Source organism: Stegostoma tigrinum, chromosome 14 (genome assembly GCF_030684315.1).
Source record: "Stegostoma tigrinum isolate sSteTig4 chromosome 14, sSteTig4.hap1, whole genome shotgun sequence".
NCBI classification, from domain to species: Eukaryota; Metazoa; Chordata; class Chondrichthyes; order Orectolobiformes; family Stegostomatidae; genus Stegostoma; species Stegostoma tigrinum.
The window spans coordinates 8,919,882-8,944,632 of record NC_081367.1 but is presented as its reverse complement, the minus strand read 5'-3'; the positions used below and the strand labels follow the sequence as shown (position 1 = coordinate 8,944,632).

At 42.3% G+C, this 24,751-nt stretch overlaps 1 protein-coding gene across 2 annotated transcripts in view; it reads left to right on the top strand.

The window, feature by feature from the left end:
* Window positions 1–24,751, top strand: part of LOC125457905 (glypican-5-like) — a 502,368-nt gene that overhangs the window by 33,182 nt on the left and 444,435 nt on the right. For both annotated transcript variants that reach the window (XM_048542684.2, XM_048542683.2), the window contains exon 2: window positions 15,400–15,561. In XM_048542684.2, the coding sequence (XP_048398641.2) occupies window positions 15,400–15,561 (162 nt within the window). The remainder of the gene's footprint in view (window positions 1–15,399; window positions 15,562–24,751) is intronic.

Sequence of the window (24,751 nt, the reverse complement as noted above, 5' to 3'; positions counted from 1 at the left end):
TGTTGGAGTCTGAAATTACACAGTGTGGAGCTGGAGGAACACAGCAGGCCAGACAGCATAAAAGGAGCAGGAAAGCTGACGTTTCGGGTCGGGATCCTTCTTCAGAAAATTCAAGTTAAAATCCAGCAAATCCTGATGCTGCCTGGCCTGTGTTCCTCCAGTTCCACATTGTGTTATTACTACCAATTGAGCCACTTTTGTCATCTAATAGCATTGTGGGAAAGAAAAGTCATAAATGTTACCACCCCCCAACCATTTTTCTGCTGATGATCTTCTGATATTGCTTCTGGGACTGAAAAGCAATGGAAGCAATTGTTCACTAACTACCCTCACAAATCACCTAGGATTTCACACATACCTCCGCTAGCTTTGTCCTCTGTTCCACTTCGATACACCCTCACACAGGAACTGAAATAATTCATTCAGCCCTTCAATTGAGCTGCTGATGTCTATTTTACCTCCATTTGCCCATTTTAGCTCCTTAATGATTGGTATCTTCAGTGGTGAAGTCAACTGTGTCCATTTTGGAAGTTTCCACTAATAAGGCCACAGTAGCTCTTTTGGGGAGGAAATTCCAGATTTCGACTCCTCCAGCTCTGATGAAGTGCTGTCCGACTCAATCGCTAAGCAGCATAAGCCTAGTTTTAAGATTATACCCCCTTGTCTTGAACTGCCAAGCCAAAAGAATTTGTTCCTCTCAATGTCCTATAAGTTTCTTTAAAGCCCTCATCTTAAAGCCATCAATTATGTCTATCTGCTACACTTATAGAAATGCAAGTTTATTTTGTGCAACTTTCCCTCGTAATTTAACTGCACAAGACTTAGTTACAAGCTGGTGAATTTCCTCTATGCCCCACCTGAGGCCAATGTACCCTTAAACAAAAAAGTTAAAGAACTGGGAATTCTGGAGGAAGGGTTACTGCAGTTCACTGTGGCTCAGCGACTAGCATTGCTCCTTATGGCACCGGGGCCCAGGTTCAATTCCTTGTGTGACTGCATGGAGTTTGCATGTTCTCCCTGTGTCTGCGTAGGTTTCTTCCTGGTGCTCTGGTTTCCTAACAAGTCCAAAAGTTATGCGGGTTAGGTGGATTGGCTTTGCTAAATTGCCAATAGTGCCCAGGTGGATTAGCAATGGGAAATACAAGGGTTGGTGTGGACTCAATGGACCAAATAGCCTGCTTCCACACTGTCGGGATTCTATGAATCTCAGTTCTGGAGAAGGGTCACTGGACCTGAAATGTTAACTGTACTTTCTCCCCTTAGATGCTGCCAGACCTGCTGTGTTTTTCCAACAATTTCTGTTTTTGTTGTCAATATACCTTTGCTGCAGGATCATCTGAGCTCACTAAATGCACTGTACAAAGGCAAGTTTATCTTATTAGGAAGAACTCAGCATTGAGAATATGCAGTTTAATCCATTGGGTAAGCCTGTAACAAGGACTCAATACAGCTGATATAAATTCTACTTCTGTGTATAGTCAAAAATCACACAACACCAACCTACAGTCCAACAGGTTTATTTGAAATCACATGCCTTTTGGAGCGCAGCCCCTTTATTATGGTGCAATGAAAGGAGAGCAACAGACACAGCGTTTATGGGCAGAGAGATCAAAGGATAGTACAACTGGTGTGAGTGAAGTGAACAAACCAAAAATGGTTGTGTGACTGCACCCTGTTGAATCTTTAATCATTCATACATTCCTGCATTCTAGAAATTGCAGAAGCAGGATATGGAGAACTGTTATTTTAATTGCTTAAGATGCAAATTCCAGAATCTGTTTCAAGTCACTGCCCCAAGATAATTAAAGGTTTCATCTGGGTCTGTGGGCTGTCCTCTCACTGCACCTGACGAAGGCATTCTGAAAGCTTGTGACTTCAAATAAACCTGTTCAACTATAACCTGGTGTCGTGTGATTGTTGAATTGATCCACCCCAGCCCAACACTGAGACCTCCACGCCACAGCTACTTGTGTGTATGCTAGCTCCTTTGAGATTAAAGTTAAAATTTCATATTAAAATGTCTTTGTACTCTCCTCAAACTTCTAGTGATTGCTGTTTGTGGACCCTGACGTCTTTCTGCTCCTTCACAGTTCCCAGTTTCTTGGCATTTAGAAGATACTCTGGTCAATACTTCTTTGATCTGAAGTGAATGATCAGTAGCCCCCCAACTGAACTCTGTCTGGAACACTTGTCCCCAATCAGTCAATCTATCAATGCACTTTGTAATTTTCTGTTCCCATCTGCATTATTTACAGTGCCACCTAATGTATTGTTGCCAATGCAGTTGCCTACGTTCTTGCTAGTCATTCAGTTAAATTATTTAAAAGTACAGTGAAAAGCTAAGGTACTTGTGCAGATTCAAGGGGGACACCAGTAATCACATTCTGTTGTTACAGTACAAGCCTATCGTCTCTCGTGTCTCTAATTCTTAGCCAGTTCACTATCCATATAACTGGGTTGCCTCCAATTTCATGCGTTTCAGTTTATCCTAAGACTGGTTTCTCCAATTTGATTCAGCACACTATAATCTCCAATTTTTAGCTGTAATCCAGGCTATTTCATTCATTTCCATATCTTACCCATACCGTATAAAATGAGTTATACAAGGAGTTGATGAAATGACATCTGGTGTACTAAGAACAGTATTGGCTACCTTCTTCAAGGAAGGATGTAGCTGCATTTCAGAGAGGTTCAAAGTTTAAGTTCAGAGAAGGTTTACCAGACTAATACTTGGAATGGGTAGGGTGTCTCATGGATAGATTAGACTTGTATCTACTGGGGTTTAGATGAGTAAGAGGTGATTGGACTGAAACTTATAACATTCTGAGGAGCTTTGATAGGTTGGATAGGGAGGTGATCCTTTTATCAGAGAATAAAGAACTTGGAGTAACTATTTAAAAGTCAGGGATTGCCATTTACGTTGTGATTCTTTATAGAATTCCCTTCCTGAAAAGCAGAGCCCTTTAATATTCGTAAGGCAGACGTTGATAAATGATTGAACCAAAAAAGCAAAGAACTGTGGATGCCAGAAATCTGAAACGAGAACAGAAATTGCTGGAGAAACACAGCAAGTCTGGCAGCATCTGTGGAGGGAAATAGCAGAGTTAACGTTGTGGGCCCAGTTCTGAAGAAGCGTCACTGGATTCGAAATGTTGACCCTACTTTCTTGCCACAGATTCAATGCAATGATGATAGGGGAAGTTTATTATTAAACTAGAAAGAGTGTAGAAAAGACTTATTAGGATGCTACCTGGACTGGAAGGTTTGAGTTATAAGGAAAGGCTGTGAATTTTTTCCCTGAAGCGTAGGAGACTGAGGAATGATGTTATAGAGGCCTATGAAATCATGAGACACATAAATACAGTAGATAGCCAACAGCTTTTCCCCAGAGTAGATGAGTCTACAACTAGAGGGCGTAGGTTTAAGGTGAGTGGGGAGAGTGTCCAGAGGGGCAACTTTTTCACACAGAGGGTGGTGAGTTTGTAGAGTGGGCTGCCAGAGGTAGTGGTGGAGACAAGTACAATTTTGTCATTTAGACAATGTTTGGAGAGGTGTTGAGGGATATGGACCAAACACAAGTGAATAGGACTCGTTTTAGTTGTAAAAACTGGTCAGCATGGACAAACTGGCTCAAAGGCCCTGTTTCCATGCTCTAAACCTCTATGATTCTATGAAAAGGATGATAATATTGGACTGGAGGACAGAAAGGATTTTGTTTTTCATTCTGGACACGGCATTTTCATAATTGGTACTGAAATGAACTGCTTAATTAACCTTCAGTGGTAATTATCCTTAAGTAGCAGTTAACTAGTTTTCCTAATGAGAACTCTTCAATAAAGATCAGGCTACAGATGTTGTGCACTCTTTACAGAAGAAAGACTTGCCTATAATGTCTTCAAGAATGTTGCAAAAGGCATTAAATTAATGAAGTACTTTTTGAATTGCAATCGCTGTGGTAATGTAGAAAATACAGCAATCAATTTTCACGCAGTAAGCTCACACAAGCAGCAATGAGATAATTGTCAGATATGGTAATGTTTGGGGGGCAAACTTGCCTCAGGTACCAGGGAAGACACTTTTTCAAATAGTGCTGTGGAATCTTCAACATCTATCACAAAGTTTGGACAGGACATTAATTTAACGTCTCGTCTGAAAGATGGCATTGCATTCTGTGCAGCACTGCCTCAACGCAAAACTGGAATGTTAGCCTGGATTTTTTAAGTCTCTGGAACAGATGAAACTTGAACCCATGTGCCTGGAGACAAGAGTCCAGTGGCTGAGGCTTTACAATGGTTGAATCTCTCCTCCTTGACAGGTTGAACAATAAATGACATATCACATTGTCCTAGGACTCATTTCCCCCAGTTTATTTCTTGAGAGTCATAGAGATATGCAGCACAGAAACAGACTTTTCAGTCCAACCTGTCCATTCCCACCAGATATTCGACATTAATCTAGTCCAATTTGCCAGCATTTGACCCATATCCCTCTAAACCCTTTCTATTCATAGCCATAGCCTTAGCTATAGCTACAGAGTCATACAGCATGGAAGCAGATCTTGCTGACCATAATCCTAAAGTGAGCTAGTCCCACCTGCCTGTGCTTGGCCTAGGTCTCACCAAACCTTCCTTATTCATGTACTTATCCAAATGTCTTTTAAATGTTGTAACTGTATCCACATCCACCACTTCTTCTGTAAGTTCATTCCACACACGAACCATGAAATCTTTTTGTACACTCATCCAGACGCCTTTTAAATGTTGTAATTGTACCAGCCTCTGCCATCTCCTCTGGCAGCTCATTCCATATACACACCCTCTTCTGTGTGAAAACATTGTCCTTTAGGCCCCTTTTAAATCTTTCCCCTCTCACCTTAGCCCTGTGCCCTCTAGTTTTGGACTCCCCCACCGTGTGGAAAAGACCTTGACTATTCACCTTGCTCGTGCCCCTCATGATTTTATAAACTTCTACAAGCTTCATCCTCTGATGCTCCGGAGAAAGTAGCCTCAGTCTGTTCAGCCTCTTCCCCATAGCTCAAACCTTCCATTCCCAGCAACATCGTTGTGAATCATTTCTGAACCCTTTCAAATTTCACATCTTTCCTATAGCAGGGAGACAGGAATTGAACACAGAATTCCACAAGCTCCTAGCATGATTTGAAGCTGGCCTTCTTTTGGCACGTCACCCATTCAACACGTGAGAGTCTGGGTTGTGCCTGTCAACAGGAAATTCCACCGTGGGGTGCATCACCGTCGGGCTATTCCATATGCCGCCAAACATCCTGCAGGTCCTGTTGACTTTAAAAGCTGGTGGATTCTGTAGCTCCTTGACTTCTCCCAGCCTGCATGTTGTTGTTAGTTCCCAAAAGTTGACCCCTGCTGTGTGGCTCCTAGACAGTGTTGGTGGATGTTCTCCTTTAGTCATTTTGATTGTCAGCTTCATCGGCTAAAGTTTGACCGTTTAAAAAGAACGTGCCCTTAACCAGCAAGAGTGCAACATGAGGAATTTGCCATCCTGCTTCTCTTTCTCAATTTGTATTCCCTAATCAGGTATTCTGTTACACGGGCTCAGCTCTGTTGCAGCTCCTGCTGTCTTGCTGGAAGAATGTTGTTTAAAAAGCCAATAGTTTTCCTGTTAATCTGATCCTTCATGGCAAAGTGAGTCTCTCCCAGTTCCTAAACAGACTGGTTCTTTGTGTGATTTCTAAATGTAAACGTTTCTGTTGCCTCTAATCCTCTCGCCCACATAGTCTGGTCAAACGGTTCATTTGGTGGAAGTTAAGTTGCAGAATGGGAGTATGGGCGAGTGGAGAAAATACAGGGTGACACCTAGGTCTTAAAGGCTCCACGTGCCACAAGTGAGATCATTCAGGGTTTGGTGTCTGAATGTTACATTTTTAGTTATGATAGATTTTCCCTGTTATACAAGGTGTAATTGAGCCTCACCAATTGTTCTGTACATCAGGCCCCAGGGGCTTTATGTAATAAAGGAGCCACTAGTTGTCATTCTCAGCTGTGAAGATCGAATGGTCCCAAATTGGCATAAAATTGTCTGTTGACTTCTTGCACTTGGTTTAAGCATCTGCTTTGAAGAAGGAATCAGTACAAAGTTTCTGCTTAGCATAACAATGTGTGGATGTGGACATTTGGTTGAGAATTAGTCTGGAATTTGTAATGCACTCATGGTCAAAAACCTACTGTTCAATCTAATATGTGCAGAATGGTGCAGTGCTATAACTCCCTGTGCCTAGCCCTCTCCCTTTAAATATACAATACATTTGCTGGAGAGGGTTCAGAAGGTATTTACCAGGATGGTGTCAGGAATGGAGGGTTTGAGTTATGGGAAGAAGCTGAATAGTCTGGAACTTGTTTCAGTGGAGTGTAGGAGGTTGAGAGGTGACCTTGCAGAAGCTTGTAAGGTAATGACGGGTATAGGTAAGGTAAATGGCAATTGTCTTTTTCCTGGGGTGGGGGATTTCGAGAGTAGGGGCACATTTTTAAGGTGAGAGCTGAAAGATTTAAAGAAGACAAGAGGGGCAATTCTTTTCCACCGAGGGTGGTTTGTGCGCGGAATGAACTTTCAGAGGAAGTTGTAAATGTAGGCACAGTTACAACTTTTAAAAGACTTTTAGATAATTATATGAATAAGAAATGTTTAGAGGGATATGGGATAAGCTCAGTCAGATGGAACTAGTTTAGTATGGCATTTAGTCGGCATGGACTGGATAGACCAAAGGGTCTTTTTCCATGCTATATAACTCTATGGCTATTTAGGAATTGAGCTAACATCAAAGACACCACGACATTTCATTGGCGTATTTGGACTCTGAAGCCTATTAGACTTATTTACTTAATTTCAATGTGAGAGAGCTATTTTGCATTTATATGAGATATTGGTTGGGCCACAGTCAGAAAGCTGCATTCGTTGTATGAGCCAGGCCTCCATTGTTAGTGCTCCTACTTTGAGTCAGAAGGTTATCAGCTTAAACCTATTCTGAAACTTGAGTGAGTAATGTAGGCTGGCAGAGCTGGTACTGAGGAAGTGCACACTATTGCAGATGACATCTTTCACAAGAGATATTTAATCCTCCTGAGGTAGACTTCAAAGACCCTATAGCATGAGGCTAGAGAAGAGGCAGTGGCAGGGGAGGTGTCCATTCAAATGAACTTACCTCTCAACCAGTAGGTCTAAAATAGGTGATCACATTGCCTTTTCTGGGATCTTGCTGGTTGCAAAATGAACTGCTGTGTATCTGCTATTGCATTGATATGAGATTTGAGAAAGTGAAGAGGGCTTTTGTAAGTGCGGTCTTCATTCTTTAGACCCTCCGTTCTGTTATTAATGGTGCTGATGTATTTTCCTATCCCTTTGGATGGCTGTTCAGCAAAAAAGAAAAACAACCAGTTCACAGTCAATATTGATGTCAATTCATATGTTATCTTAGACCAAGTCTTGATTTGTCTAACTGATTGCAAACACTCCTTTTGAAACCATTGGGAATTTCATGTCATATTTTTAAGGTGAGAGGAGAAGGATTTACAAAAGACATGAGGGGCAAATTTTTAAACAGACAGTGGTTTGTATATGGAATAAACTTCCAGATGAAGTTATGGATGTAGGTACAGTTACAACATTTAAAAGATATTTGGGCAAGCATATGGGTGAGAAATGTTTGGAGGGATATGGGGCAAGTACAGGTAGGTGGGACTAGTTTAATTTAGGAACATGGTTGGCATGGACTGGTTGGACTAAATGGTCTGTTTCCATGCTGTATGCCTCTGGATGCATGGAAGCATCGACTTGATCCCATGCATACTTGTCTTCAAGACACCTCACCGTATTCCCCTCAAACATCAACATCACTTGAAGACAGGCAATTTTCCATTTGGTTTGTCCAAAATTGTTGTTTACAATGTATTGGAATACAGTTTGCAACAGCTGAAGTTAGCATCCAATGTATCTTCATGTCTACCTTTTGAGAAGTCCTATAGTGTGGATTCCCCTGCTCAGCTGGATGTAGAGGACCACTCTCCTCCCTTCCCAAAGATGAGCACTGATGAGCATGACATTATGATATGGCTGTTATTATAAAGAAACCAGCAAATACTGGAGGAAAATGTACCCAGTTCTGAATTCTTGAACAAATCATGCCTGCCACAGAGAGAAGAGCAAAATTTGTGTAGGAGCTTTCCAACACTTTGGCTGATGATGAGACTAATGATCAAGTTTTGCACATGATTCCTTGAAGACAATCCCAGTCTGTAGGCTTGGCACCCAATGTCAGGCGCACTATCTGTCCAAACCTGGACAAAAAGAAAGACAAATGATTCTTATGGCCTCATCAACAGCTACAAAGTTGGAGGTTTCTGTTGTATGTTTTATCTGGGGCTGTGGTGACAAATTATCAGTCAATGTGAAAACAGCAGTGAAGCTAGAGGTATAGCAATGTAGTGGTCATATTGCTGTACTAATAATCCAGTGATTTTAAATTGGACCATGGCAGTTTAGTAAGAGGCCATGAGGACCCAAGTGAGCAATGAAAGACTTTAACAATTCCTGGACTTACAAATGTCCTTTACATGCAATCAGTATTTTATATTAAACCATAGTTATACATGGCTAAAAGCACTATCAGGTGAACCCTGGCTCGTACAACAAAGGCAGCTTTCCAACTATGGCCCAATCAATGAGTTGCATAAATTTGAAACAGCTCCCTTGCATTGAAATTAAATCAATGAGTTTAATAGGCTTCAGAGTCCAAATGATGTCAATGAAATGCTTGCAGTGTTTCTGATGCTAGCTTGATTCGTAAAGACAGCCGTAGAGTCGTACATAGCATGGAAACAGACCCTTCGGTCCAACCAGTCCATGCTGACCATATGAGTACCAGACATAATTCCATGAAAGAGTAATGGCATAGTGGCATCTGGAATGCAGCATCCTGAAATCTTAGACCCAGTGTCACAAGTTCTAACACCTCTAATTCCTCAACACTAGAAGCTTATTGTGTCGTTCTCTGCTGTCACATTGGAAGAACAATCAAAGAATTGAGGTTCATGCTGCTGGTGTCACCGTAGCAAGTTCACAGTCGGAGATCAGTCTGTTCTTAGGCTTCTGACTAAAACCAGGATGGCCATAACTAACTGGATGAACAGTTTGGTAGTGGGAGTCAGGAAGGGGTTTGGGGGGTTGGGAAGATGGCGTTAGAGCAGGTCTGTTGATGACATAGAAACAAGACAAATTGATAATTGAACATAGGACATTGGAATTGGCAGAGAAAAAAAATGTGAAAAGGTAGAAGGTGGGGTGAGAGCTGGACTTGTAGAGTGGAATTGTAGATTGATTTTGGCAGCAATTTGGCAACCTGTAAACTGCAATTGTGAACCTTATGTAGGTTTATGTAAACTATGGAAATGCTTCTTGGAAAGCAGCCAAAATGTAACAGTTCCTCAGCCTGATAATATTTGGCATCCTTCTTAAAAAGCATAGGGACTTTAATTGAAAGTCTTCAATTGCCTGGGGTGAATGTCAAATTCACCCCAGTTTTGCTTTGGTAATTTAATGGTATTTTGTGGAGATCATCGTGTCACTGATTTCCGAAGTCTACTGCTTATGTAACTTGTGCCAACTTGAGAAGATGCCAGCACTTTTTAGCGAGTCATTTTTGCAAGGTTCTTCCAACTGAGTTGTGCTGACTGCCATCACAACATGCACAGTTCACTGGCTTTCCAAAAATGAGGTGGGAGATCTGTGTACAGTGCTGCGCTGGAGGGGATGCCAACAATATACAGGGGGAGCTTGTTACAGCGTTGTCAGTGAATCTCTCTCTCTCTCTCTCTCTCTATCTCTCTCTCTCTCTCTCTCTCTCTCTCTCTCTCTCTCTCTCTCTCTCTTTTTCCCCCCCCCCCACCTCTCCCCTCACTGTCTTTCTTCCTTGACATCAAACAACAAGTCAGAGTCATACAGAACAAGGTGTAGAGCTGGATGAACACAGCAGATCAAACTGCATCAGAGGAGCAGGAAGTTTCAGGCCTAGACCCTTCTTCAGAAAGTAGATTCGCAGTGGGGTTAAAATTGTTTCAGAGATATAGTAGGAACTGCAGATGCTGGAGAATCTGAGATAACAAGGTGTAGAGCTGGATGAACACAGCAGGCTAAGCGGCATCAGAAAAGCAGGAAGGCTGACGTTTTGGGCCTAGACCCTTCTTCAGAAAATCTCCTTTCTGATGAAGGGTCGAGACCCAAAACGTTAGCTTTCCAGCTCTACACCTTGTTATCTCGGATTCTCCAGCATCTGCAGTTCCTACTATTATAAAGTCATAGAGTTGTTCATCACAAATAACATACCCTTCGGTCCAACTCGGCCATGCTGACTGGCTATCCTAAATTAATCTTGTCCCATTACCAGAATTTGGCTCATAAACCTCTAAACCCTTCCTTCCTATTCATGTTCTCATCCAGATACATTCATATCTATACCAGTCATGTAGAAAAGTACTCACAGGTATAATTATGAAATATTTGACCAAACTACATATGGAGATATTCAGATTGATAACTGAAGGCTTGTTGTGCATGTAGTTTTACATATTGCTAAGAATGCTGTTGAATATGTAAACAGTTTGGTGTTATAATCACAGCAAGTGAAGACATAGAGCTCTACAGAATAGAGACAGGCCCTTCAGCCCAAAATGACCATCCACCCTAAACCCATTTCCCTGCAGTTGACCCATATCCTTCTGAACCTTTCCTATCCACCTATTTGTCTAAATGCCTTCTAAATGTTTTTAATGTAGTTGTCTCAACCGCTTCCACTGGCAGTTCATTTCCACATGCATACCACCCTCTGTGTAAATAAATTGCCCCTCAGGTTTCCATGTATTCTTTCCCCTCTTACCTTAAACTGATGCGCTCCAGCCCTCAATTTCGCCAACCCTGGGAAAAAGACTGAGTGCATTCACCCGATTCGTGCCTCTCATGATCTTATTCACTTCTATAAGATTCCCCCTCAGTCTACTATGCTCTAAAGAAAAACATCCATTTAGATTGTCTAACTTCTCTCCATAACTCAGTCCGTTGAGTCCTGGCAATATCCTTGTAAATTTCTTCTGCACCCTTTACAGTTTAATAACATAGGGGACCAAAACTCCAAGTTTGGCTTCACCAATGTTGTAGACAACTGCAACATAACTTCCTAACTTCTAGATTCAGTGCCCTGACTGATGAAGGCCATGGTGCCAAAAAACTTCTTCACTGCCCTGACTACCTGTGACTCCATTTTCAGAGAACTGTGTAGCTGAACTCTAAGATCCGTCTGTTCCACCAAACTACTTAAGGCCCTACCATTCACCATAAAATCCCTACCTTGATTTGATTTTCCAAAATCACACCTCACATTTATCTATATTAAACACCATTTGCCATTTCTCAGTCCACTTCCCCATCTGATCAAAATCCTGTTGCAATTTCCCCACTGTCCATGAAACCACCTATTTTAGTGTGATCCGCAAACTTACTAATAATGCCTTGTATATTCTCAGCCAACTCATTGATATAGATAACAAACAGCAATGGGCCCAGCACTGACCCCTGAGGCACAACACTAGTCACAGGCCTCCAGCCCAAAAAGCATCCTTCCACTAATACTCTCTGCTTCCTACTATCAAGCCAGTTGTATATCCAATTTGCCATATGTCTACCTCCCTGCCCTCATTAGCCTTTCTGGTCACTTTATCAAAAGACTCCAACAAGTTTGTAGGCATAATCTCCCACGCACAAAGCCATGTTGACTGTTCTTAATCAAACCCTGCCTTTCTAAGTGCATCAGAGATCATGGGAATTGCAGATGCTGGAGAATCCGAGATAACAAAGTGAGGGCTGGATGAACACAGCAGGCCAAGCAGCATCTTAGGAACACAAAAGTTGACGTTTCGGGCCTAGACCCTTCATCAGAAAAGGTGATCCAGCATCTGCAGTTCCCATTACCACAGATGTTAGGCTCACTTGTCTATAGTTTCCAGGCTTTTATTTGCAGCCCTTCTTGAATGAGGGCACAACATTCATTACCCTCCAGTCTTCTGGGTCCTCACCTGCAGCTAACGATGATGCAAATATATCAGCCAGGGTCCCCACCATTTCTTCTCTGACCACTTGCAGTGTGCGTGGACATATCTGGCCCGGGCCAGGAGATGTATTCACCTTTTACACAATCTAATACATCCAACACCTCCTCGACTGTGATGTGGACTATCCCCAAGATAGCACCACTAACTTCTCCAAGTTCCCAATGTGATATAATAATACTGGTTGAAGCAGTATTAAATAACAGCTTGTACTCGTAAGAAGAACTATTCTGGGATCCTTCAAAAAAGAGCCCCGAATTTTCTCACAGTTTAGCACATTTGTGTTAATAGCAAATAATACAACTGCCAGAATCTTTGAAGTGATAAGTTTTAAAGAGTTCCTTAGATGGGGAGAGTAATGTGGGAGAATGGCATTCAATTAGCTAGCTTTTATTTGCTGTCTCTTGATACCCTCACTACAAAAGAACTTTTTTTTAACCCATTGATCCCTTAAGATCAAACAAGTCTTAGGTTTCTGATTCTAAATGCTTATTTAGGCATGCATGGGAAGCATACCTATCAAGGATAGCGGACAATGCTACAATTTGTTACAAAACAATAGTTTAAGACTTATTTTTACAGATAAAGGCGACACATTTACACTCTTGTCTTTATCCAACAGTGTTCATTTTGCCTTACATTCCAAGTTAGCACGATGACCAAATTCTCAATCATATTCATATTTGTATGTAATATCTAATCAAATCAGAACATGTTTGCACGAGTACATTATCCAATCATTATATGTTTAGATCTATTGACTGTAAGTATGCACTTTCTGATGACCAAAACACTCTATTATCCTAGCATGTAATGTGGACGTGCTGGTGTTGGACTGGGATGGACATAGTCAAGCTTTTGGAGCGCAGCCCCTTCATCAGGTGTAGTGATGGAGCAGCACTTTGAAAGCTTGTGATTTCAAATAAACCTGTTGGACTATAACCTTGTGTCGCGTGACTTCTGATTCTATCCTCGGGTTGACATGATGGCTCAGTGATTAGCATTGCAGTTTGACAGCGCCTGGGATCCATGTTCAATTGCAGCCTTGAGTGACTGTCTGGGTGGAATTTGTATGTTCTCCCTCTGTCTGCATGGGTTTCTTCTGGGTGCTCTGGTTTCCTCGCACGGTCCAAAGATGTGTAAATTAGAAGGATTGGCCATGTTAAATTGCCCCATTGTGTGCAGTGTAGGTGGATGAGCCGTGGTCAGTGCAAGGACAAGTTTGGGAGTGTGTGGGATGCTCTTTGGTGGGTCAGTGTCAACGAGATGGGCTGAATGGCTTCTTTCCAAGCTGGAGGGATTCTATGATTCCTTTACTCCCTTTCATTCTACTTAACAAAAGTTACCAATCTTTAGCTTCAAAAGTTCTAATTGACGTAGAATCCACAATGTTTTGGGCGCATGGTGTTTTAGATTTATACTTGCTTTGTGAATTCCCTCCTAATTGGTATTCTAACATTTTAGCATTATACCTTGTTGTTAATTTCTCCGGGACTCTCTTGTCTGCTCCACACTTCCCTCCAGCCCCACCAAACCTGGCACTTTTCCCTGCAACTGCAGGACGTGCTACACCTGCCGCCACACCTCCTCCCTCACCCCCATCCCAGGCCCCAAGAAGACTTTCCACATCAAGCAGATGTTCACCTGCACATCTGTTAATGTGGTATACTGCATCCGCTGTACCCGTTGTGGCCGCCTCTACGCAGGGAAACCAAGCGGAGGCTTGGGGACCGCTTTGCAGAACACCTACACTCGGTTAGCAATAAGCAGCTGCACCTCCCAGTCGCGAACCATTTTAACTCCCCCCTCCCATTCTTCAGATGACATGTCCATCCTGGGCCTTCTGCAGTGCTATAACGATGCCACCCGAAGGTTGCAGGAATAGCAACTCGTACTCCGCTTGGGAACCCTGCAGCCCAATGCTATCAATGTGGATTTCACAAGCTTCAAAATCTCCCCTCCCCCCACCGCATCCCAAAACCAGCCCAGCTCGTCGCCACCTCCCTAACCTGTTCTTCCTCTCACCTATCCCATCCTCTCACCTCAAGCCACACTCTCATTTCCTACCTACTAACCTCATCCCACCCCCTTGACATGTCCATCCACCCTGGACTGACCTAGCTTCTCTGTCCCTCCCCACTTACACTCACCTTTACTGGCTCCACTCCGGCCTCTTTAACTTGTCTGTCTCCTCTCCACCTATCTTCTCCTCTATCCATCTTCGACCAGCCTCCCCCTCTCTCCCTATTTATTTCAGAACCCCCTTCTCCTCCCCCTTTTCTGATGAAGGGTCTAGGCCCGAAACATCAGTTTTCCTGCTCCTGAGATGCTGCTTGGCCTGCTGTGTTCATCCAGCTCCCCACCTTTGTTATCTCGGATTCTCTAGCATCTGCAGTTCCTATTATCTCTGCCATTCACCTTATCTGTACCCGTCATGATTTTATAAACCTCTATAAGGTCACCCTGAGCTTCTTAGCTCCCTTCATGAACAATGAGCTTGCTACATTCACGATCTGATCTCAGTGGAAGAACTTTCATGTAGCTGTCTAGTTTTCCACTTTGGAGGCCAGATACTGAATGAGGTGTGCATGTTGTCTGTGCAACCTTATCCCAGCAAGAACCCATACCACTAGGAGGGAAGCTGAAATGAAGACATGGGGATCTCTGATTAGTGATGCACAGGCAGTGTTTCCCATTGGGCTCACTGACTAACCACTGGGATGCTTATAGCAATCCCGTTTTATCCCATGTGTGAACATTATCGGTGAAAGTTTCACACATTCCGTCTTAATACAGGTTAATATTTTTAACATTTATATGCTTGGTCTGTAGAATTTCTTTTGTTACAACCACACTTTAAAAATACTTCTGAGACTAAAAAGAACTTTGAAGTATTTGGTGGTCATGAAAAATGCTATATCAATGCAAGCCTTTATTTCTTTAAGTCTCCCTATTTGCTGAACATATCATCCCACTGCAATTGAGAAATGAAAGCCCACGTTCACTGCTTTGTGTCCTCTGATCTTCTCAATGTTGAGCAGTGGGAAAAATTCACAAATGTATGTTGTGCAAATATGAAGGTTGAAATGTCCTGCCAAAGCAGTGTCAATTATTACACCTCTTGCTAAGTTACGAATTAAGAAGTCCAAATATCCATCTCAGGAGCCCCAATTAGCCGTAGGTAACTTGGGCTTAATGCAATGGAGTTTTTTTTAGTGTTCAGCGTTCTACCTGAGTTGGTCTGTTGTACTGATACAACCTCTCTTTTGTTTAAAAGATGCAAATTTACAGATCTGCACGTACGATGGGCCAACCTGTTGCACAAAGAGAATGGAGGAGAAGTATCAAGCAGTTGTTCGGAGAGAGGTCCTGCAGAGCATCCATTTCTTGACCTATGAACTGAAATACAGGATTGAGAGGAATGGCGAGGCTTTCCAAGGTAGGAATGTTCTGACAAATAAAACCGTGGGTGGGGATCCAGTAGCAAGTTACCTTGCTCTTGAAGTGAATGTGATTCCCTCTTACAGTGCTTGTAAAACTTCTAGGGCTTGAGCCTGTCCCTACCCAGGTTCCAGTGAAAGGGCATCTATTCAGAACTTCAAAGAATATTTGTAAGATGAGAGTGAGATCTAAATTCCACCACTTTTTCTCTGGTTGTGCTGAGATTCCTCCTATGCCCCATATAGGTCATTGTCCATCTGCTCCTACTCATCACGCAGACCATTCCTGCCCTTGACCACCTTGTGATCACAAATACTGCTTGTTCTTTTCGGTTGTCTGGTTTATTAAGGTGACTCAAAACATGGGTCAATATGGAACTGCTAGTGAGGAGAAAACACTGAAGAACCAAACAATATTTTAGGAATACTAATACTGTCTCGAGAAGGATGGTGGTGTTTTCTCGCAAAACTAGTTTTAAAAAAAAATCCCAGTAATATTTGAAAATGAATGTACTGGAGCTCTGCTTTGGATCAGAGGAGGACTTGTGTGGGCCATTCACAAGTTTTATTAGTATTCCCTCCTGGCCTGAGTTAAATAGGCTTTTAATGCATCAATATCTCTCTTCCCTGTCTGGCATTTTCATCCATTCGTCATCTTGCACTCTGGATGAATTGGGAGCATCATGCCCCTTTTATTTACAGACTGCTGTACTCTTAGAAGCCATCACTAAACAACTGGGTTCAGTGAACGCAGCTGATTCTGAGCAAGGGTCACCGGACCTGAAACATTAACTCTGTTTTCTCCTCGTGGCCAGATCTGCTGAGCTTTTCCAGCAACTTTGTTTTTCTTGCAGAAGATTCTATGCTGTGGTTTAATGTGTGCTGTGAAATCATCTTCGTGGAAGCCCTACAGTGTGGAAGTAGGGCATTCAGCCCGTGGAGTCCACTGGGCCTTCAGAAGAGCATTCTACCCAATCCCTGTCATTCTGCATTTTCCCATGGCTGATCCACTTAGCCAAACATCCCTGGACACTATAGGCAATTTAGCATGGCCAATCCACCCTAACCTGCACATCTTTGGACTGTGGGAAGAAACTGGAGCAAACCCCTGCAGAAAGAATGTACAAACTGCTGCCCGGGGCTGGAATTGAACTCGGGCCCCTGGCACTGTGAGGCAGCAGTGCTAATCACTGAGCCACTGTGCAGCTCTTGCTTCCCCACATGACAAACAACTAAATTCTATCAGAATGACCTTTTAAGCGCATGGTTCCATATCACTGTTGCATTGTTACCCTGGATCCCACAACTCCCTAGCCCTGTGCAACTGGTTTGTTCATACTAGTTTGGATTCTGTGATTCACTAACCTCTTGTTACTTGTTTCTGAGTGTGAGCCCTGTGTAATTATGCTGAAGTGCCTTTCTAAGGATCAAAGCTTCTATCCAGCCTATATATGCTCTCACTATAACATCTACTTCTAGAATAAGATTGGTGTTGTGTAATGACCACTTGCAAGGGAGAACCCAATTGCCTCAATGTTACACTTGATAAGCCAGAGAACAGCGATCAGTGAAACAGACAGGAAACCTGTTAAAATCCAGAATTATGTATAGTTTGTTTTATAGCCGAGCAAGCCCACAAATGATTGAGTGAGATTTGGCAGATCTGTCAAAGCAGCATTTTCTTATACTGAAAGTGATCCTGCTCAAGCTCACTGTAGGCAGTCCCTTTTGAGCGTGACATGTCCCCCCTATTTCACCAAGGCTTTCGGAAGCTTTTGCCACTCATTTGGCCCACGACTTTCCGTGCTTTGCCAGTTAACAGTACCTGCTGTTTGCTCGAAGTCACCTGTCTGTTTAATATTGATACTGGTTTGCCCCACAAGTTTCTGTAAGTCATATTAGCAAACTGTAGGGGACCTGAGAGACTGGGGAAATCAATTTGTGTCTGCTTAACCAAACACTCCGAATTAGTCTGAATTTAACAGAGCACAGAGAAAGCAGTGTAGATTAAAGTGACTGAAATCAATGACAAATATGGAACAGCAATATAAACAGAGAAAGAAAGACTGGATTAGCAGAGAGAGAGAGAAGAAAGGGATATTTAAAAACATTTTTCCATTCTGTAATTAAATCCCAAAGGATTATGGCACTTTGCTTGTGTGGTTCATTTTCCATGCCAAAGTGGTTAACTGGCAATAATTAACAGTCATCATATGATAGAAAGGATGTTTAGTGATGAAATGACACTGATGTAACTTTCTGCTGTGAGTATGTTTATATTTAATGTGCAGATATAGGGACTTCATTACCACTCAGTGGTTTTCAGTGTGGATCCAAATGGAGTGATGCCATATTCATGAAGCTGACAACAGAATGTTGTATCTTGGACAACAGCTTCTCAATTTCCATGTTTAATTGTGCATTAATTTTCTCCTGAAGTCGCTGTGGCATTTGCACCTAAGTAATGATTACACCGGATTATTTTGAGGGATTTTTCTTTCCCTTTGCGACACTTCGTGCTGAGACATTAACGATCATACTGGAGTGACCTTACTAGTTTAAAGTCGATCAAGGGAAATTGCACTTCACACCCAAGGTTTCAAAGACATTTACATCACAGGTAGAAACTGCCAGCTCATGAGGCCTGGGCTTGTATTGACAGTTTGTGAGAACTTTGAAAACCACATCCCACTGTTATCTCTGCATCATGTAACTTGTGTCTTCAATGCATGATGAATCCTTTTTATGCCTGCATCTAGTTCTGAAGGTGAGATTTGATTAACACACTTACAGCACAATCAGAACTTCCTCTAATCACAACATGAGAAATAGCGTGGGTTTTTAAGAGGGAAAATTTGGTGAAAGAGATCCATTTTGAACAATGGACCATTCACCGTTTACAATTCACGAGGAGTCTGCTAAATGACATATTCATGGATGGTCTCTTTCAGTGAGCCCCAGTAAAATTTCTCATGCTATTCTCCAAGACTCACCTTATTTTCTTTGCACTGCATGTCTGTAGAGGCTATCTCGTCCTCTCTATCCTCTCACCATAGGTGGAACTACTTGCCAATGCGAAAGTGAGGAGAAAAAGCAAACAGCTGCTTTGTTGCTTGAGGTAAGCCTGTTCTTTTGAGCAGCAATGAATTTACAGTCAATGCCTAATCATTGCATCCAGTACATATCTACCAGGGCTGTCTGTCATGGACTCATTGAAAATAGGAGCAGGAATAGATGATTTGGCCCTTTAAGCATGTTCCACCATCCAAAATGATCATGGCGAGTCATCCAACTCATTACCCTGTCCCTGCTCTCACCCCTTCTCCTTTGATCTGTTTACTGTTAAGAACTGTTTAACTCCTTCTTAACATTATCCAATGTGCTTGCCTCAACTGTTTGCAATGGCAGAGAATTCCATAGTGTCAGCACTCTCTGGGTCAAGAAATTCCTTCTTATCTTTAAATAGAACATAGAACATTACAGCACAGTACAGGCCCTTCGGCCCTTGATGTTGCGACGGCCTGTGAAACCAAACTGAAGTCCATCGAACCTACACTATTCCATTATCATCCATATGTTTATCCAACGACCATTTAAATGCCCTTAAACTTGGCGAGTCTACTACTGTTGCAGGCAGGGCATTCCACGCCCTTACTACTGAGTAAAGAACCTACCTGTGACATCCGTCCTACATCTATCACCCCTCAATTTAAAGCTATGTCCCCTCGTGCTAGCCATCACCATTTGAGGAAAAAGACTCTCACTGTCCACCCTGTCTAATCCTCTGATCATCATCTTGCACGTCTCTATTAAGTCACCTCTTAACCTCCTTCTCTCTAACGAAAACAGCCTCAAGTCCCTCAGCCCTTCCTCATAAGGCCTTGCCTCCATACCAGGCAACATCCTGGTAAACCTCCTCTGCCCCCTTTCCAATGCTTTCACATCCTTCCTATAATGCAGCGACCAGAACTGTACACAATACTCCAAGTGCAGCCACACCAGACTTTTGTACAGCTGAAACATGACCTCATGGCTCCAAAACTCAATCCCTCTAACAATAAAACCTAACACACCATACACCTTCCTAACAACCCTATCAACCTGGGTGGCAACTTTCAGGGATCTATGCACATGGACAACGTGATCTCTCTGCTCATCCACACTACCAAGTATCCTACCATTAGCCCAGTACTCTGTATTCCTGTTACTCCTTCCAAAGTGAATCACCTCACACTTTTCATCATAAAACTCCATTTACCACGTCTCAGCCCACCTCTGCAGCTTTTCTATGTTCCTCTGTAACCTGCACCATCCTTCCGCACTATCCACAATTCCACCAACTTTAGTGTCATCTGCAAATTTACTAATACATCCTTCTATGCCCTCATCCAGGTCATTAATGAAAATGACAAACAGCAGTGGCCCCAGAACAGATCCTTGCGGTACACCACTAGTAACTAAACTCCAGAATGAACATTTCCCATCAGCCACCACCCTCTGTCTTCTCCCAGCTAGCCAATTTCTGATTCAAACCACTAAATCACCCTCAATCTCATGCCTCCGAATTTTCTGCAATAGCCTACCATGGGGAGCCTTATCAAATGCTTTACTGAAATCCATATACACCACATCAACCGCTTTACCCTCATCCACCTGTTTTGTCACCTTCTTAAAGATTTCAATAACGTTTGTGAGGCATGACCTATCCTTCACAAAACCGTGTTGACTATCCCTCATCAAATTATTCCTTTCTAGATGATTATAAATCCTATCTCTTATAATCCTTTCCAACGCTTTACCCACACCGAAGTAAAGCTCACTGGTCTATACTGACCAGGGTTGTCAATAGCCTCCCCTGCATTATTAAACTGTGACCCTTGGTTCTGGATTCTTGAGTCACCAGGAACATCCTTCCTGTGTTCGTCCTGACCAAGGTAGAATTTTATAGCTTCCATGAAATTTTTCCCATCCACCCCATTTCTTTAGAACTTCAGCGTCTCTAGTCTCTCTTCAGATGTCAGTCCTGCCATCCCAGGAATCAGTCTTAGTGGCCTTTGTTGCACTTCCTCAATCGCTAGAACATCCTTCTCTGGATAAGGAGATGAAAACTACACATAATAGTCCTGCTGAGGTTACACTAAGACCCAGTATAATTTCAGCAAGGAATCCATGCTCTCATACTCCAATACTCTCACTGTGAAGGCTAATGTACCATCTATCTTCTTCATCACCTGCACCTGCATGCTAACTTTTAGCGACTGGTCTACTGGAACGCCCAGCTCTCATTTCCCTTCCCCCTTTCCTAATTTATTGCCATTCAGATAACAAACTGCCTTCTTGTCTTCACTACCAGTGTAGATAACCTCACGTTTACCCACATTGCACTCCATCTACCATGCATTTGTCCACCAGCTTGATGTGTCCAAATCATACTAAAGTTTCTTTGCATCCTCCCACACACTTTGTGCCATCTGAAAACTTGGTGATATTACGTATAGTGCCTCACCTAAACCATTCATATATATAATGAATAGCTGGTGTGCTTGCTCTGATCCCTGTGGCACCCCACTGGTCACTACCTGCCACTTGGGGGGAAGAAAAAATCATTTTAAGCTACACTTTATTTGCGTCTGCCAACCAGTTCCCTATCCATGTCAGTACACTGCCTCAATCCCATGCGCTTTACCTTTACAGACAAATCTCTTATGTGGGATCTTATCAAAAGCCTTCTGAAAATCCAAGTAAGCCACATCCACTGGCTCTCCCTTATCAACTCTACCCGCTATGTTCTCAAAAAAATATTCCAGTAGATTTGTCAAGCTTAATTTCACTTTCGTAAATCTGTGCTGACTCTGTCTGGTCCCTGCTTTCAAGTGCTCTGCTGTTAGATCTTTTATAATGAATTCTAGCAATTTTCCTACTCTTGGTGTCAGACTAACCAGTTTATAATTCCATGTTTTCTCTCCCTTTTTTTTCAATAGGGCACTTGCATTCACAGCACGCCAATCCACAGGAACTGTTCCAGAGTTAATAATCTCTTGGAACATGACCGTCAATACTTCCACTATTTCTAGGGCCACTTCCTTAAGCACTTTGGAGTGCAGTTTAGATTATCAGGACATGGGGATTTATCAGCCGTCTGTTACCCAATATTTTTGGGACATTATTTGTGTGATCGTTTGTGAAGACAGAGCCAAAAAATGTTTTTAATTGATGTGCCAGCTCTTTTTACCCCATTATAATTTCTTCTGTTTCTGCATGTAAGGGACCTAAATTTGTTTTTGTTAATAGTTTTCTCTTCACATACCTGTAGAAACTTTTATGATCATTTTGTATGTTCCCGTATCGCTTGTATTGTATTTACCCCCTCTTCAGCGATTCCATTGTCTTCCTTTGCTGAAATCTATACTGTCCCCTATCCTCATGCCTGCTGCTTTTTTGGCCAGTTTCTGTGCCCTTCAGATAAAAGTGTTATACTGCAGATGTTGGAAATCTGAAGTAAACACAGAGAATGCTGCAGAAACTGAACAGGCCTGGCCACCACTGTGGAGAGAGAAACAGAGTTAACATTTTGAAATCTAGGATCAACTGAAAGGAATTGGAAAATAGATGTTTTATACTGAAAGTTTAATCCTTTCAGGCCTGGCGCACCTAATGGTGAAGTGCTCTATTGTACTGAAGGTGATGATTTGAATTTTTATTTGATTTAGGCTTTATTGTCATATGTACTCAAGTCTAGAAGTACAGGAGTACAGTGAAAAGAGTATAATGACCCCACACAGAGTGTTATCTTTTGATGTGAAGGTATCTAGGTACAAAACTTAGGTACAAGTAGTAACGGAGAAACAAAGTTAGAAGTAAAGCATTACAGTTGTTCTTGGTATATGTAGAAAAATAAAGAAATAAAGTTAAATGTTAAAGTTACAGTCCTTTGTAGTATTAAATGGAAAAATAAAGGTAAGGGTTCAACATTCTTCCTGCACTTCCTGAGAGGGTTTGTTCTCCTCAGCTTTGGCCCACTCAGTGAGAAACCTCGTCTTTGCCACTCTTGATGCCACAGATGCCAAGGGGACCTCACACTCTGATACGTCAGGCTTGCTCTGACCACGTTCGGGTCAAGCCCACTGCCACTCCCATGCAACAGGATCACCGGCCGATACAGCTCGCGTTGCACGACTGCTGCCACGCTTCCCACGATGCCATTGCTACTGCTGCCTCTCAACAGAAATCCAGAAAGTAAGTAAACAAAAGGCTAAAAGGAGAGGGGAGACAAAAAATAGAATGTAGCCGGCCTGGAGCAGATGGGCTCACCGTGCCAGTGCCGTCACCTTGAATAGATTTCTCGCCGCCTCCTCCGTGCTGTGGGTCCCGCGTTCTGTCCTCCACACTGCCAGGTCCCTGTCATTCCTGTTGCCATTGCCTTGAAAAGGAAAGAGAACAAGAGCAAAAGGAGAGCAAAAGAAGAAAGGAAATGGAGACAAATGAATCCTTGACCAGGAGCTCAAATGCAGCATTGTAGATCTCAGTGGATCTATGTCTTTATAAACGTGATGTTTCATCCAGGCAAGAAAGAGATCAATTAAAAAGTCTCATTGGACAGTTAAACTGGTTATGCACTCAGACAGATGCATTTAAGCTTGATGTGTCGCTGAAACATGCTACTGATGAAAAAGCATAGCAAGCAATCGAAATATTAAAGAACTTACATTTGCAAAAGTGTTCACCCAATTTCCTGGCCTTTTGGTGACCCGGCGATATGAAGGCAATGCTTCACATGCCAGTCTTCTGGATGGTAAATGTCGGCTTTACCATATCCTTGATGGAAAGGAGTAACAAACTTTTTGTTCTGAAAAATCAAGAAAATGAGAAGGGTAGTTGAATATGTCTTAAATGCTGAATCATTGGTGCTAAGATACAGGTTTTTTTTTCTAATATTCTAAAGAGAATCCTAGACAAGAGGCAGCCTGTGAAACATTTTCCCCTGGAATGTTATGTGGATAATCATTCCCTTTGGGACAATCTATGTCCAACAAAGCATGATGCTGGGAATAAATTGTGAATTGCCTCTTTTCTAGGGAGAAATTGAAATAATTGCACAGAGGTCAGGTCCCATCACCAAGTAACCTTTTGTTTACAGGTGCACAGTACACTGGCTGAGGCCAGCCAGCTCGGTGTCAGTTCTTAACTGAGGAGATTCTCATCCCCTGCTTATATTGGTCATCCAAGGCATTCCTGATTGGCCTAGCTTAACAACCCCAATCAACAACCTTATAGTTAATGAGATCCCTCTGGTCCCAATCACTACAGAAATGTTAGAAAGGAAAGATATTTCTAAAGTACAGTGAGTTAACACAACTCAGTTGTTAGACTACTTAAAAAAAGCCCATGCTCCAAGAAATTATTGGATAGCATTAAAGTGGAATTCATAGTTACATGGGGATTGTTTTTATTTCCCCAATCAACTTGTTTGAGTCTCTTTTTGATTAAACTTTTTTTTTAATTAAAGAAAGAGGAAATTTAAAAGATTGCTTGTATCATATGGAACACTAAAGAAATTTTTACGAATTGGTTGTATTGTCAGGTAAGGATTGGAATATGAAAAAGATCATTGGTTAATTTTAGTTTTGTTCCAGGTGAGGAGGTATGTCTTCAAAGATTTTTCTTTTAGGGAAAAGAGATCAATCTGTTAACATAAAAAGCAGTTAAGCAGATCAGAGTTAATTGATTAATTAATTTGGTAACTATTAAGGAGGAATCATAGCAGGACCCCTGCGTCAAAGAAACAAAGAAACCTACAGCACAGGAACAGGCCCTTCGGCCCTCCAAGCCTGTGCCAATCAAGATCCTCTGTCTAACCTGTCATCTATTTTCTAACGGCCTGTGTCCATTTGCTCCCTGCCCATCCATGTACCTGTCCAAATATATCTTAAAAGACGGTAACGTGTCTGCGTCTACTACCTCCGCTGGCAACACGTTCCAGGTACCTACCACGCTCTGTGTAAAGAACTTTCCACGCATCTCCCTTAAATTTTTCCCCTCTCACTTTGAACTCATGACCCCTAGTAATTGAGTCCCCCACTCTGAGGGGAAAAAAGCTTTTTGCTATCCACCCTGCCTATACCCCTCATAATTTTGTAGACCTCAATCAGGTCCCCCTCAATCTCCATCTTTCTAATGAAAATAATCCTA